The sequence below is a fragment of the Furipterus horrens genome, unplaced genomic scaffold (assembly GCF_987537825.1).
Source record: "Furipterus horrens unplaced genomic scaffold, mFurHor1.1.pri manual_scaffold_9, whole genome shotgun sequence".
Taxonomy (NCBI): domain Eukaryota; kingdom Metazoa; phylum Chordata; class Mammalia; order Chiroptera; family Furipteridae; genus Furipterus; species Furipterus horrens.
Window position 1 is genome coordinate 64,222,783 of NW_028327179.1, and position 17,236 is coordinate 64,240,018.

The 17,236-nt window shown below is 37.4% G+C and overlaps 1 protein-coding gene across 1 annotated transcript in view; it reads left to right on the forward strand.

Moving 5' to 3' along the window:
- Window positions 1–17,236, forward strand: part of HECW1 (HECT, C2 and WW domain containing E3 ubiquitin protein ligase 1) — a 576,869-nt gene that overhangs the window by 444,304 nt on the left and 115,329 nt on the right. Inside the window, exons 18-21 of the mRNA XM_090287382.1 lie at window positions 6,834–6,943; window positions 11,571–11,691; window positions 12,408–12,521; window positions 13,341–13,493. Of these exons, the coding sequence (XP_090143508.1) occupies window positions 6,834–6,943; window positions 11,571–11,691; window positions 12,408–12,521; window positions 13,341–13,493 (498 nt within the window). The remainder of the gene's footprint in view (window positions 1–6,833; window positions 6,944–11,570; window positions 11,692–12,407; window positions 12,522–13,340; window positions 13,494–17,236) is intronic.

A 17,236-nucleotide genomic window follows, 5' to 3' on the forward strand; every position in this document is an offset into this window, starting at 1 on the left:
TGGAACCTCTGTATGTCCTCTTTGGAGAAGTGTTTGTTTAGGTCCTTTGACCATTTTTTAATTGGGTTGTTTGTCTTCTTGGTGTTCAGATGTATAAGTTCATTATATATTTTGGAGATTAATACCTTGTCTCAGGTATCATTGGCAAATATATTTTCCCATATGGTTGGTTCCCTTTTCATCATGCTGATGTTTTCTTTTGCTCAGCAGAAACTCTTTAGTTTGATGTAGTCGCATTTGTTTATTCTTTCCTTTATTTCCCTTGCCTTAGGAGATATATCAGTGAAAATGTTGCAATGCAAGATATCCGAAATTTTCCTGCATACGTTTTCCTCTATGATTTTTATGGTGTCACAGTTTACATTTAAGTCTTTGATCCATCTTGAGTCTATTCTGGTGTATGGTGAAAGTTGGTGGTCTAGTTTCATTTTTTTGCATGTTCCTGTCCAGTTCTCCCAACACCATTTGTTGAAGAGGCTCTTTTCACTCCATTTGATGTTCTTTCCCCCTTTGTCAAATATTAGTTGACCATATATACCTGGGTTTATTTCAGGGGTCTCTATTCTGTTCCATTGATCTATATGTCTGTTCTTATGCCAGTATCAGACTGTTTTCATTACCATGGCCTTGTAGTATAGTTTGATATCAGGTATTGTGATTCCTCCCACTGTGTTTTTCTTCCTCAAAATTGTTGTGGCTATTCTGGCTTTTTGTTGTTGTTGTTGTTCCATATAAGTTTGTGAAATATTTATTTTAGGTCCGCGAAAAATGTCATTGGTATTTAAATAGGGATTGCATTGAATCTATAAATTGCTTTGGGTAGTATGAACATTTTGATGAAATTGATTCTTCCCATCCATGAACATGGTATATGCTTCTATTTATTTGTATCTTTCTTGATTTCTTTCTTCAGTGTTATGTAGTTTTCTGAGTACATGTCTTTTACCTCCTTGGTTAAGTTTATTCATAGGTACTTTATTTTTCTTGTTGCTATAGTAAATGGGATTTTTCTTTTAGTTTCTATCTTTGAAATTTTATTGTTGGTGTACAGAAATGCCTTTCATTTCTGAGTATTGACTTTGTACCCTGCTATTTTGCAGAATTCACTTTTTAGATCGAGTAGTTTTTCTGTGGAGTCTATAGGGTTTTCTATGTACACTATGATATCGTCTGCAAATAATGACAGTTTTACTTCCTCTTTTCTAATTTGGATGCCTTTTATTTCTCTTTCTTGTCTGATTGCTGTGGCTACAACCTCCAAGACTATGTTAAATAGGAGTGGAGAGAGTGGATATTCTTGTCTCATTCCTGACCTCAGGGGGAATGCTCTCAGTTTTTGCCCATCGAGTATGATGTTGGCTTCAGGTTTCTCGTATATGGTCTTTGTATGTTGAGGTATGCTCCCTCTATTCCCATTTTTCTGAGAGTTTTCCTCATAAATGGGTGTTGTACTTTATATAATGCTTTTACTGCATCTATTGATATGATCATTTGGTTTATGTATTTCATTTTGTTTACTGGTGTATTACGTTTATTGATTTGTGAATATTAAACCATCCTTGCATCCCTGGGATGAATCCCACTTTATTGTGGTATATTATGTATCTAATGTGTTGCTGGATCCATTTTGCCAATATTTTGTTGAGGATTTTAGCATCTATGTTCATCAGCGATATTGGCCTGTAGTTTTCTTCCTTTGTTGTGTCTTGACCTGGTTTTTGAATTAGGGTAATATTGGCTTCATAGAACTGGTTTGGGAGTTTTCCCTCTTCTTTGATTTTTTTGGAATAGTCTGAGGAGGTTTGGAGTTAGTTCTTTCCTAAATGTTTTGTAGAATTCAACTGTGAAGCCATCCAGTCCAGGGTGTTTGTGTGCCGGGAGTTTTTTAATTACTGCTTCACTTTCACTAGTTGTTATTGGTCTGTTCAGGCTTTCTGCTTCTTCTTGATTCAGTTTTGGAAGACTATAGGTTTCGAGGAATTTGTTCATTTCCTCTAGTTTGTCAAATTTCTTGCCATACAGTTGTTCATAATAATTTCTTACAATATTTTGTATTTCTGTAGTATCTGTCCTGATTTCTCCTCTTTCGATTCTGATTTTACTTATTTTGGTTCTCTCTCTTTTTTTCTTGATGATCCTGGTTAAATACGTGTCGATTTTGTTCATCTTTTCAAAGAACCAGCTCCTACTTTTGTTGATCTTTTAAATTGTTAGTTTAGTCTCTATGTCATTTAATTCTGCTCTGATCTTGATTTCCTTTCTTCTACTCACTCTGGGCTTTGCTAGTTGTTCTTCCACTAGTTCTTGTAGCTGTAGGGTTAAATTTTTTATTAGCGATTCTTCTATCCTTTTTAAGGTAGGCCTGTATTGCTATGAACTTTCCTCTCAGGACTGCTTTCACTTTATCGCATAGATTTTGGGTTGTTGTGTGTTCATTATCATTAGTTTCCATAAACCTCTTGATTTCTTCCTTGATGTCATTATTAACCCATTCATTATTTAATGGCACGGTATTCATTCTCCATGAGTTTGAATGTTTTAAGTTTTTTCCTTTAGGTTGATTTCCAATTTTAATCCATTGTGATCTGAGAAGATGCTTGATATAATTTCAATTTTCTTGAATTTGTTTGCGCTTGTTTTGTGTCCTACCATGTGGTATAACTCTGAAAATGTTCCATGTGCACTTGAAAAGAATCTATATTTTGCTTCTTTGGGGTAAAATATTCTATATATATCGACTAAGTTTATTGTATCTAGAGTGTTGTTCAGTGCCTCAATATCTTTGGTATTCTTTGCTTCAAAGATCTGTCCATTGTTGACAATGGAGTGTTAAAGCCTATATCTTTCTGGAGTCTTCCTAGATTTTCCTTATATATTTGGGTGCTTCTAAATTGGGTGCATACATGTTTACAAGAATTATATCTTCTTTATTGGTTTAACCCTTAACTATTATGAAATGACCTTCTTTGTCTCTTTTTATGGTCTTTGCTGTGAAATGTGTTTTGTCTGATATAAGTATTGCTACACCAACATTTTTTTCATGTCCAGTTGCTTGAAATACTTTTTTCTATCCCTTCACTTTCAGTCTGTGTAGATCTTTTATTCTAATGTGGGTCTCTTGTAGACAGCGTATATGTGGGTCATTCTTTCTAATCCATTCAACTACCCTATGTCTTTTGATTGGTGCATTTAATCCATTTACCTTTAAGATTATTACTGATGTGAACTTGTTCATTGTCATTTCCTCCCTTTGTACTTGTGTTTCTCTGTCTCTCTCTGTTTCTTCATCTTCTTACAAAAGACCCTTCAGCATCTCTTGCAATGCTGGTTTGGTGGAGATGTATTCTTTTAACCCTTTTTGTCTTGGAAACTCCTTATTTCACCTTCCATTTTGAATGAGAGCCTTGCTGTGTATAGTATTCTTGATTGAAGAACTTTGTTTTTCATTGCGTGGAATATTTTTTGCCACTCCCTTCTGGCTTGTAGTGTTTCCACTGAAAAATCTGATGATAGCCTTATTGGAGCTCCTTTATATGTTATTAGTTGTTTCTCTCTTGCTGCCCTTAGGATTCTCTCTCAGTCTTTGAATGTGTCCATTTTAATTATGATGTGCCTGAAGTGGGCCTGTTGGGGTTCATCTTCATTGGACCCTCTGTGCTTCCTGAACTTGCATGACTCTTTCTCTCCTCATGTTAGGGAAGTTTTCTGTCATTAGTTTTTCAAACAGGGTTTCTATCCCTTGCTCTTCTTCTCCTGGAATTACTATGACATGAATATTATTACGTTTCATGTTGGTCTGCAGCTGTCTTAGAACCTCTTCATTCTTTGTCAGTCTTTTTTCATTTTGTTGCACTGTCTGGGAGTTTTTGTCTACGTTGTCCTCCATCTCACTGATCCAATCTTCTGCTTCCTGTAGCCTGCTTTTAATTCCTTCTACTGTGTTATTCAGTTCAGAAATTGTATTCCTCATTTTCTTCTGGCTCTTAGTGATAGCTTCTATGTCCTTTTTCATGCTGGTGTAATTCTCAGTAAGTTCTTTGTAGTTTCCCTGGAGTTCCTTGTTATTTCCATGGAGTTCCTTGTAGTTTTCCTTGAGCTTGCTGAGCTCATTGATCTTTCCCATAATCCATGTTTTGAATTCCATATCTGATAGTTGGCTCCCCTCTATTTCATTTAGCACTCTTTCTGGGGATTCTACTTTTCCTTTCGATGGAGGGTTGTTTCTCTGTCTCCCTATTTTTGTGACTATTATTGTTTGTTGCTGCTTCTTCGATTAATCTGCACTTCCTGGTTCTGCCCCTGGTGGCGTCAGATTATGTACCAGTCTGGCCCTAGGCTGCCTGTTGGAGACTTTCAGGGATCTATTTCCTTTGTCTGTCTCCTTTAGTTGTTAATTTGTTCAACTTGTGATTAGCCATCACGCTTAAGGACTGAGGGTGTGGCAGCTTAATTTCTGTAGGCAGGGCTTTTGCTTCCTCTCAGGCTGATGCCACTCAGAGGGGAATGGTCTGCCTGCAGTACTGCGGATGAGTCAGCATTGGGACCCGGTCAGCTGCTCCCCCAGTCCTCCCCTCAGAGCCACCGCGCCAAATACTCCCCAAGCATCTCTAGTCCTCTCTGCCTTCCTTCTGCTTGAGCCCAGGGTTCTTAGGGGCCAAAATATTTTTGTACTTGATCCACTTAAGAGCTCTCTTTCTCCAGCTGTTTCTCGTCAGCTAGCCAGAAACCCTGTGGCTTTTCACTTTTCACAGCTGATACTATTTTACTTTCTGCTCTGTTGCTGTAGGCTGGGAGGCCCAGCTGGGGGTTTAGACCCTGCCTTTCTCAAGGGGAACCACCAGCTGCTGAACTGTTTCTCAGTCCCTTCAGCTGAAACCTGTGGGATCCCAGCCAGCCCTTCCACGTCTTTGCACTCCCTACCAGTCACATTGTGATATGGTGGCCTTTTCTGTCTCTCCATAGTTATTAGACTTCTCTCCAGCTAGTGTTTGGTTGGTTATTCCAGATGACTTCTCCAAAGTTAAGTTGTAAATCCAGACTGGTCCTGGGAGGAGGTTAGTGTAGCTTCCACTTACTCCTCCGCCATCTTGGATCTCAGCTGAAAGTCTTATATGCACCCCTTTGTAGGTAACTCTCTCCTTTTTTCTTGCTACTTTTCAGATTATCTCTTTATCTTGAACCTTTGGCATTTTAATGATGATGTATCTTGGTGTGGGCCTTTTTGGGTCAGCTTGTTTGGGACTCTCTTTGCTTCCTGGACTTGTATGTCTATTTCCTTCCCCAAATTTGGGGAGTTTTTCTTCATTGTTTTCTCACAGAAATTTTTTTAATTGTTTAATCTTTTTTAAAAAATTAATTAATTAATTAATTTGTTTACTTATTTATTTTATTTTTTTAGAGAGAGGGGAAAGGAGAAAGAGAATGAGAGAAACATCACTGTGTGGTTGCCTCTCATTCACGCCCCCAACTGGAGACCTGACATGCACCCTAGTCATGTGCCCTCTGGGAATTGAACCAACGACACACGGCTCACAGGCTCTCACATAAGTTTTCAATTTCTTGCTCTTTATCTTCTCCTTCTGGAACCCCTATGGTTCAGATGTTGGCACTTTTAAAGTTGTCCCAGAGGTTTCTAAGCTTCTCCTCATTTTAAAAAACTTTTGTTTCCTCATTCTGTACTGGTTGACTGTTTATTTATCGCTTATGTTCCAAATCATTGATTTGAACTCTGGTTTCCTTCCCTTCACCATTGGTTTTGTGTGGATTTTCCTTCATTTTATTTAGCATAGCATTCACTTCTTCCCTTATGCATCTGCCATACTTAAGCATATCTGTCAAGCCTGTGAGCATCTTTATCAGCAGTGTTTTGAGCTCTGTGTCTGTTAGGTTGGCTATCTCTTCGTTTGTTAGGATGACTATCTCCTCGTCACTTAGTTCTCCCACTGGAACATTGACCTATTTCCTCTTTTGGGCCATATTTCTCTGTCTTCTCATCTTCACAGGCTCCTTTTTTTGTTTGCCTCTATGTCTTAGGTAGAGCTGTTGCACCTGTTATGTTGTAAGTGGTGGAATTCAGTGCAGGGTGACCTGTTTCACCATGTTGTGGCACTGTATGTGGGCGAGGAGTATGAGAGGAAACAATGCCGATTGCTCAGCACCCGCCCCTTTTCAGGCACTTCTCCCACTTCTGTATGGGCCTAGTGCCTCTCTAGCTTTTGCCCTGGCTCTCGTTCCAATAGTGGGGTGGGTCTGCAGACCTTCTAGGACTGTGGGGGCCCTTTGAACAAGTGGACTCTACTGAGAGATTGGCAGTTTCTTCCTCCACCTCAACTCCCCCTCGTTTGCATAGTCAGAAGCAATGAGGCTTGATTTTCCCTGGCGCTGGAAACGTGAGCTGCGCGGTCTGGTCTCATGCTGGGAGCACTCCCCAGGTGTCCCTCCCAACTTCTAAAAACATGTGACTGCCCTTTCTGCTGACCTGCTGCTGCTGCCTCTGCTGCTGCCACCACACTGTGTCCCCTCCGCCCTGGCTCCACCCCTTATACCTGTCTGGATGAGTATTCTTTATATCTTTGCTCGATTTTTTGGAACTTCTGGTTGTCTCTAGTTTTGAGGTAGTTGTATTCCTTCTTAGTTGTGGAGGAAGACGCCGTGTGTCTGTCTAGGCCTCCATCTTGGTTAGAAGTCACTATTTCTTGGATGTCACTATCTTTTTAATACTATATCTGAACCTAAGTGGGGTTTTTTGCTTTGTGAGAAGTGTAACTACTTCATCAGACACAATTAGTGAACACTCTCATGGACAGAGAACTAACGTTTTCTTTACTTTACAGTCTGTTTGAAGAAGAGATTATGTCCTACCTCCCTCTGCAAGCTAACTTTCACCCTGGGTACAGCCTCTCTCCCCGCTGTTCACCCTGTTCTTCACCTCAGAACTCCCCAGGTAATTTGAAAATCTGGCAATATATCTCCTATAAGTGACCATCTGTGTTTCTACCAGATGCAGGTGGAAAATGGGCAATTATATGTTTGTCCTCCTTCTCTGACACCTGTTTTTGTAATGCCCTAAGACTTGAGTGTATTTTACATTTTTAAATGGTTTGAAGAGTTTTTTACAAAACCAGTATTTCATGTCATTTATAAATTATATGATTCAAATTTCAGTGTCTATAAACCAAATTTTAGTGGAAAGCAGTCATACATGTTTATTTAAGTATTTTCTATGGCAACTTTCATACTACAACAGCAGAGATGAGTAGTAGCAACAGAGATCACATGACCCCCCCAACATTTACTATCAGTATTATTTACAGAAAAAGTTTGCTAGACCCCTGTGCTGAATTGCTATTATATTCCAAATGCATTTCATAAGCATTTAAAAGGTAAGAGCCCTTTCTGAAACATTCATACTTATGACTCAGAATGATATTGGATACCAATTTCAGCAACTTTTGTTAAGTTGTAAAGAAGTTACTAGGTTATATGGTTAGTAAGGACCAACATATGTCCCCAGGAATATGCCAAGGAGTTTTCTTTCATGAGGTGAAATGGTTCCCCTGAAGTTTTCTTTATGTACTAGAATGAATTTACTCATGATACAAAAATTATTTGTAGATATTTTTTCATTTCAAATGTGAAAATATATATTAAATTTTTTATTGAAAAAGAAGATTACATTTCCTGGGTTCATCAAGATAATTAACTTATATCGAACCCATACCTCCAAACAGGACCATTTATCAGAGACTTTTCCCCCATTTGTTTGGTTTGCATTATCACATTGTTGCAGGTCTCTATGGTAACCCATTTTTAAAATAACTTTAAAAGAAATTTATTTAGAAAATTCTGGTAATTTATTATCTCACAACTCAATAGTCAGAGTCTAAGTTTGGCTTCTGAAGTTGGTGAGGAAATTCAAAAGAGAAACAGAGTTTAGCACAATGCTCTATCTCTCAAATAGGGTGTCTTAGTATCACTCAATATTGTCATAGGTCTCTAAAACTAGAATATTTTTTAGTTTAGCTCTTCCAAGTCATGTCATTTGGAACTCTTAGAAGTAGTTTTGTTAATTGTTATACTTGGTTTTTAAATTACTATCTCCCTATTGTCACACCTTCCAAACAAGTTTATGATGGCATAATTAAAGAAATGCCTAATGCATGCTGCCTGTGACATACAATATAATTGAGATGCCATGACATAGGAAAAAGGTGGGCCAGGAGCTTTGTCAGCACCAGCGTTAGCACAATAATTTCCAGTGTCCACAGGATGACTTACTTTTGTAGAGCAGTCTGTTGGTCTACGTGATGATCTGCCATTTTATTGTAGAGATTGTCCCAGTCTTGTGACCTGTCTACTCTTTTATCCAAACCTTTGGCAATAGATTTTGACTTTAATATCATTATATGTGAGAGATGCCATATTGGAAATGGAAAAATAAGAGACAGTAAAGAGTTATTTGCTAAATGAGATTTATTTGAATAACTTTTATAAAAGGAACCAACTTTCCTGATACAGATATTATTAATGCCACGAATCCAGGCACTCATCCAGTTCATTTTGTTGAAGTGCTTAATTTTTTATTCTCCTAGCTTTGACCCTAGCATCCTATATTATGTACATCAAACATAGTGATATTAAATTTTACTATTCCCATCTTCTAAAATTTCATGAAATTTACCTGCATGCTACAGAGATAATAAATCATAGACATTTATGCCAAAGAAGTTTTTAAAGTGATTAGTAGTGACCATGGACATAGTGTAGTACCAGTAGTAATAAAAGCCATATTATAAACTACACTCTAATATGCTATACAGAAAATTATACTTGCACCTACTAACTTTTATTCTAATTTGAACTGTGTTCTGAAATCTGGCATTTCACTGAAGACACTTCTTTTTATATGATGACTACTGGTTTCCTCACACCTCAGGTGCTGCAAGGCCCAAAGGTGAGGTTGTTCCCCTGTGTTTTTTTTTTTTCTTATACCATTCAGGTTTATTTACCCTCATAATTATTGTCATCTATCAACCTTTTTTTCACTATCAAAGACTATGGCACCTGTCTCATGTTTCTCTCTCCTTCCCAAGTTTCTCTATCATCCTGGATGACTTCAATACCCATTTAGTTCCCTGGATCCTAGTTTCTGAATTTTCTTGTCTGCAGTGAACTTCTCTATCACCACCTCAATCATTTGTTCTCAGAGTCATCTTCTTGCCCTTATTATCATCTCTAAAATTACTGATCCAAGCATCCTACTCCTATCCAACCCTTTGCTCTCATCAGGACCTCCTGTTCATGGATACCTCTTCTTTCCTTTCTGTCTTTCTCTTTTCAGCATAAATTCTGTGGTTCATGAATTCAGTAACCTCCTTGCTAATGCCCTAAATTCCCTTGATTCTCCCCACTTCATTTGATATTCTAGCAAAACTCCAATCCTAGAAAAACCTTATTGTCTTCTTACTCCGCATCTGTGATGAGGCATTTTTGGGAGAATTCACCTGACATAGCAGGTTATTAATTGCAAATTAATCATCTCTCAACTTGCATTGATCTTTTATGCCCCAAAGAAAATTCTATTAAGTTTCTTTGGTAAACTTACTCTCTTCTACTGCTATGTGAAACATTTCCACTCCCCTCAAACTTCTAACCCCTGTGTCTCTCCTCACCAAAGAAGTACCTTCTTCCTTCACTAAGAAAATTGAAATCATTAGGCAGACCCTTTCTCAAATGACAGACACCAATATTACAAGTCTACCAAGCCTGCCTCACCATGTTCCCTTCATGTCTGTGCATTAAAGCAGGTGTCTTCACTCTGGACACCCACCAGAGTGGGTAACTCTCAGACCTCCTCCTGATGTTTCAGCTACATTTAACATTGCTGATTGTTCTCTCCCATAAGTCATCTCTTTTGTTAGCTTATATGACTACTCTACACATTTTGTTTCCTTTTTAGGCCATCTTTGCAGACTCATCTTTTGCTTCCTACCACCATCAAGATTCAGTCCTAGGTTTTTTCTCTCAAATTATGTCTTTTCATAATTAAAAATTCATAGGCATCACCATAAAAGACCAAGCTTATGATTTTTCCCCAGATGAATTCTTCTTCCATCATTCCCCACTTCAGTGAATGTCATCACAATCAATACAGTGAGAAAATCTGAAACTCATCTCTCCCTCACCACCTATATCTAATTCATTACCTCCTAAACACATCTTTAGTCTATTCACTTCTCATCTCCACTGATACCTCCTTAGTCCAATTTAGGCTCTCTAAATTCACTCTAATTCTTTCCAGTCTTTCTCTCTACCACAGAAAGACTGATTTTCTTATAACTCAAGTCACATCATGTCAGATTCCATGCAATGGTTTTCTGTTGTGCTTAACATTAAATAAAATTGCTTAACATAGTATAACTTACCTTTTTCTCTCTCCTTTACACCTCTCAAGCCTTGTTTTACATCATTATGGTTTTGCACCTGTGTGCCACATAAAATGGAGCACCACTTTTAATTCTTTGCACATGCTGATCCTCTAGTTAAATTGCTCTTTTTCTCCCAACTTACCTCTACTGATTAAATGAAAACCTGACTTAATCTTATTCATCGTCGGCAGCCGTCCGTCTCGAGAGACGATGGCGTAGCTTCTTGAGAGTCTATCTGCCATTCTCGGCGGTGCAGATAAACTTAATCTTATTAATGCTTACTTATTCTTTAGATCTTCCACATGGAAGACTTCCTGAACTTGGCCAGAGTGTTTTGAGATCTGAGAGAACTAAGTTTATTTCTTTTATGGGTAGGAATAATCTCAACTTATATTTATATCCTAATTTCTGTGAGTTGTTGGTATCAGCCTTTTATAGGTTATAAATTTAATTCCTGGAATATAGTAGTGAATAAATTGTTACTGAAGGTGAAAGTCATGAGTTTGCCCATCTATGAAACTTGGAGAAGAATGTTATTTTTTCTATCCCATCTTTTCATTAAAAGATGTAAAAGGATAATAAAGCATTTACAAAGTGTTCTCCTCTATTTATAGTCAAGGAATTATTATATTAATTTTTCTTATATGATGCAAGTTAATATGATATAAACTCCTAAGTGCTTTGAGCCCTCATGGACAGGTGTGTTGGTTTTAGCATCAGTATCATTATACTTAGAAAAATACAACATATACAAATATTACAGTTGCCTCATTAGAGTTGTAATCACTTCTTACAATATAGTGACTTACTAGAGACGTTTATTCTAATTTGATTTATACTGTTTTAGATTATTTAAGTACAATTAAGCCAAGAAATTTGCTCATCAAAGTCTTTTAAGAGAAATACAACTTGATATGAAATGGAGGACATAAATATTTATTGTAATCAGAATTTTTTTTATTATATTATTTCTACATATAATAAAAGTAACTGAAGGGATGTTGTAAATTACAGAAATTTTTTTGAAGAAGAAAAATATGAAGACACAGATATGTACTGCTGGTTGGTCTTTCCTCTGCTGCTGCTCTGTGACTGTTCTTTGATAAATAATATTGACCTTTAGCACATGTATTCTCTCTGCAGGTTTGCAGAGAGCCAGTGCAAGAGCCCCTTCACCCTACCGGAGAGACTTTGAGGCCAAGCTCCGTAATTTCTACCGCAAACTGGAAGCCAAAGGATTTGGTCAGGGTCCAGGGAAAATTAAGTATGTGCTCCAGTACTTGGCACTGAATTTAGATGGCAGAATTTTCTGTCTTTTCCACCCCTATACCTTTGTAATATTATGAGACTGGATACCATAGTGTGATAACAGTTATGTTTATAGTAAAAAGAAAGGGAAAAGTCATAAAGTTGGGAAGAAAGGAAGTTTAAAAATTGAAGAGGAGGCAGAAAGGAAGAACAACTGATTTCAGACAAAGGGATGTGTAAAGTCAATGGTAGACCTTTTCATAAAACAAGGAATCTTAAACTAAATTTAAAAATCATATATTTCCCTTTACTTGTTTTTCAGACAAATTTAACTCAGTCAAATTTGTGAACTCTGTGTAACTTTGTAATGGGAGTCTAAGTAAAAAGTTGTGCTTTTTTCCCCTTCTGGGTTAATTGTTTGCAACTTGAAAACCCAAACCCAAACTCAGGAATTCAACTAAAGAGATTTTTTTGGAATTTATTTTTAAAAAATCAAAAAAATATTCCAACATGATGGAATGTATTCAATTATAAAAGCATACACATTGTCTTGTGCTGTTAATGTTTTGCAAAGAGTGTTTTAGAACAGTCCATCACTCAACTAATTGAATCTGCACCTCATGAAGAGGCTGGGGAGTGAGACCTGGGCACTCACTACTTATCAGAACACTCTCCAGCAAATGGAGCTTTAAACCACCACTCATAAGCCACATGGCTTCTACTCCTTTGTAGGCTCATCATTCGTCGGGACCATTTGTTGGAAGGAACATTCAATCAAGTGATGGCCTATTCCCGGAAAGAGCTCCAGCGAAACAAGCTCTACATCACCTTTGTTGGAGAAGAGGGGTGAGGCACTAGTAGTCTTATGCAGACACCTTGATGTGGTGTATCTGAGTCCCTGGATCTTGGGTGATTTTTCTCAAGAAGAAGCCTTTGCCCCAACGTGATCTGATAGTGTCCTTCCAGGATGCCTTTCTCCAGGTTTTGCCAAACTTTAGATTTCATGTTCTTTAAAAGCCTAAGATTATTGACAGGTATTAGAGTCTGAGAAATATGGTCAAAGTATAAATAAAAAATGCAGCCCTAAGCTACTGGATCTTTACTTTTTTAGGTGGTGTACACTTCTGAGTGATCAAAAAACTCTTTCTCTTAAAGTACATGTATACAACTGCATACGAAATTTTTTACATAATTTCAGTGATTTTATGGAAAATCATCTCAATTACAGAGGAAAAACCCACCTAGGACAGCATATAAAAATGGACTTAGAAGCTTTTCAATTCACATATTTGCACATATGCATATATGCACACACTCTCACAGGAATTCTCTTATTCCTCTCAAGAAAGTTCTTGTTTTAATGGACTAGCTGTGTGTTTTATTCAATAAGTGTTATATGATCAAAAAAAGGTTAAGGAAAATCATCATAAGAGTTCATTCATGGACATCTGAGTAAGAACGTCCTCAAACCAATGACCACATCCTCATTTTCTACAGCAAATTAATACTTCCATTGCGATTCATTCTAAAGAGTAAAGGTTGCTCTTGACATTTCCCAGCACTGACTCTGAAAGCACACACTAGTATCCAGATAGAGATAGGTCCCTTACCTCCTGCTCATAATAAATTATTGGGCCTCTGCTTTTTTTTTTTTTTTTTTTGCAGCTTGGATTACAGTGGTCCTTCGCGAGAGTTCTTCTTTCTTTTGTCTCAGGAGCTCTTCAATCCTTACTATGGACTCTTTGAATATTCTGCAAATGATACTTATACAGTACAGATCAGCCCCATGTCTGCATTTGTGGAAAACCATCTAGAATGGTAAGATCTAGATTTTTTTTCTTTCTTATGTTTGAAAGTTTTAGTCTTTCTTAGTTAGAAGGCAAAAGCATTTCTCAGGAACCACTATGTTTAGAGCAGTGGGCCAGATAGAAGGAGGGGTGATGAGAGTGAATAACAGGGCACTAGAAAGAAGAGTCCCTATTAGTTATTACCCAGAAACAAAATAAATTACTAAAGACATTTCAAATGTATTGTCAACAGCAAATTGATCTAAGGCACAGTAATTGTCTTCTAAAGAGGCACTAAGGTAAAAATAGACGTAACTCCTGAATGCTGATAATTCTACTAAAATGATGAGTCCCCAGTAGAAGATTCTTAGAGGTATATATGGGTTTTAAATTCTTTGACACTTATACATTTTTGGACCAATGGTTTTAGCATTGTGGGCATCAGCTTCTGTATCTTATTGTAAAATAAGGTTGTTTGGTCACATGATCTCCAAATATCCTTCTGACTCAAAAATCCAGTTTTCTCTTTTCTCCTATTGAGGCATTCATTACTACTTACTAATATATATATATATATATATATATATATATATATATATATATATATATATAAAGAAGGTAAGTATTAGTCAATTCTGTGCAGTTCTGTAGTTGAAATAGTTCAGGTATTAGAAGCCTCTAGAAATCTTCATGGAAAATGTAGTATGTGTGCATTTTCTTGCTGTGTCACCACACCTGATTTGAAAATTACCACTGCTCTCACTGCATGAATTCCTGACATCAAGAAGGATATGATTCCTAGAGATTGCTAATGCAGATGTTATTGCATTGCTTCCTTATGATGTGTTGTAATGACTGCTGATGAAGGAAGCTTCTGAGACAATACCTGCATCTGTTAGACTTACAGGCCAATTTCCTGTATTTTGGTTTTATAATATTAAATAACCCACCTCAGCTAAGGCTCCTAGCTGTTGTCATGCCAGCTATCTCCAAATAGTTTCATCTCTACAGCTCTTGAGCTGAGGCAGGAGTAAGTTTACATCAAGCATTTGACACAAGTCACAAAACAAACGTTTTCCTTTTCCTGTCATTTCTTTTGCTGTCACTATTAATAAAGGGATAAAAACACCCGTGAGACAGAAATAAACAGACAGACAAACAGAGCAGACAAGATTTTGCCAGGGGGAAGTATGACCTCAAAAACTGAATGCCAGCTTTTACTTAGGTCACATTTAGACAGAGAGAGTGCTATATATAACCCATGATACAAGAATTCATATGTACACAAGTTATACTTAATACTTCAATTCTGTCTTACTGTGTAAGCATGAAATTTAAGATGGCATCTTAGAGGCCATGAATTGGAATCTGCAACCAATAAAGGAATACTTTTGAGTTCTGGCCAAGATGGAGGTGTACATAGACATGTTTTGCCTCTTCACACAACCATAAGGATTACAACTACCTCAAAACAAAACAAGACAACACACACACACACACACACACACACACACACGCATGCACACACAGACAACCAGAACTTTCAGAAAATCAAACTATATGGAAGTCCAACAAATATTTAGAGAAGTAATACTCATCCAGATAGGTAGGAGGGGTGGAGATGAGGAGCCAGAGCAGAGGACTTAGTGTGGTGGCAGTGGCAGCAACTGCAGCCTGTGGAATGAAGAGTCACACATTATAAAAGCTGGGAGGGATACCTAGGGAATGATACTGGCCCAAGGCCAGAGGGTGCAGCTCATGGTGCCAGTACTGAGAAAATAAAGCCTCATTGCTTCTGGCTGTGAAAACCAGTGGGAGTTGGAGCAGGAGAAGAAACTGCTCATCTCTCAAGAGAGTTTAGTTAGAGGGCCCCCATGGACCTAGAATATATGCAAACCCACCTACTCTGGGAACCATCATCAAGGCAACAGCTAGAGAGGTGCATATGGGAAGCAGGTGAAGTGACTGGAAAAGGAATGGGTGCTGAGCAAGCGGCATTGTTACCTCTCTGACCCCTACCCTACAAACATCATCACAAAGCATTTAAACGGTTGCCCAGCACTGATGAATACCTAAGGCACTGCCCCTTACAATATAACAGATATGACAGCTCTACCTAATACACAGAGACAAACACAGGAAGATGTCAAGTTGAGGAGACAGAGAAGTATGGCCCACAAGAGGGAGCAGATCAAGGCTCCAGAGGGAGAACTAAGCGAGGAGAAGATAGCCAATCTAACAGATAGATACAGAGTTCAAAACACTGGTGATAATGATGCTCAGAGAAGTGATTGAGTATGGCAAATGCATAAGGGAAAAAGTGAAGACTACATTAAGTGAAATGAAGAAAAATCCACATGAAACCAGGAGTGAAGGGAAGGAATCCTGGGTTCAAATCAATGTATTGGAAAATAAGGAAGAAACAAACAGTAAACTACTATAGAGTTAAGAGACAAGAATTTTTAAAAAATAAAGAGAGGTTTAGGAACTTCTGGAACAACTTAAATGTACCAATACCTGAATCATAGGACTGCCAGAAGGAGAAGAAGAAGAGAAAGAAATTGAAAACTTATTTGAAAAACTAAAGAAGGAAAACTTCCTTATTTTGATGAAGGAAATAGACATATGAAACCAGGAAGCACAGAGAGACCCAAACAAGTTGGACCCAAAGAGGACCACACCAAGACACATCATAAGTAAAATGCCAAAGGTTAAAGACGAAGAGAGAATCTTAAAAGTAGCAAGAGAAAAACAGAGAGTTGCCTACAAAGGAGTTCCTGCAAGACTATCAGCTGATTTCTCAAAAGAAACTGCAGATAAGAAGGGACTGGCAAGAAGTATTCAAAGTGATGAAAAGCAAGGGTCTGCAACCAAGATTACTCTATCCAGGAAAGCTATTATTTAGAATGGAAGGCAGATAAAGTACTTCCCAGACAAGGTAAAGCTAAAGGAGTTTATCATCACCAAGCCTTTATTACATAAAATGTTTAAGGGATGTATTTTAAAAAAAGAAGAAGATCAAACCTATGACAACAAACTTACAACTATCAAGAAATGAATCTAAAAAACTAAAACAAACTAAGCAGACAACTAGAACAGGAACAGAAACATAGATATGGAGATCATATTGAGGTTTATCAGTGGTGAGCAGGAAGGAGGAAATGGGGGAAAAGATGCAGTAATCAAGAAGCATAACTTGTAGGTACAAAATAGACATGGGTATGTTAAGGATAGTAAAATAATGGAGAAGCCAAAGAACTTATATGCTTAACCCATGGACATTAACTAAGGAAGGATTGTTGGAGGGAAGGGAGGTACCAGGTGGAGGTGAGCAAAGGGGAAAATTTGGGACAATTGTAATAGCATAATCAATAAAATATACTTAAAAATGAAACATTTTCATCAAGGATCATGCTAGATGTAGGAATAACTTTAGTAATTTAGCAATTATAAATTAGACATTTACTGTATGCTGGGAAGATACAAGATGAAATGAGTAAGATGTCTTTTTTGAAAGAGGTATAGTAGGAATAACACATGAGTGAATGAGCAAGTATAATACAAAATTGTGAGTACCACATTATACATACATAATACCCGTGTATGTATAATTCTTCATATATGCACACACACCTGAGATGAGTATATAAATACTGGATCTTATGAAAAGAGGGGATGATTATATCAGGTCTAAAGGGACAGTTGTATAGGAGAAGGGGTGAAAAGACATGTCACAGAGCCAAAATTGGAAGTAATAACAAAAAGGCATCAGAG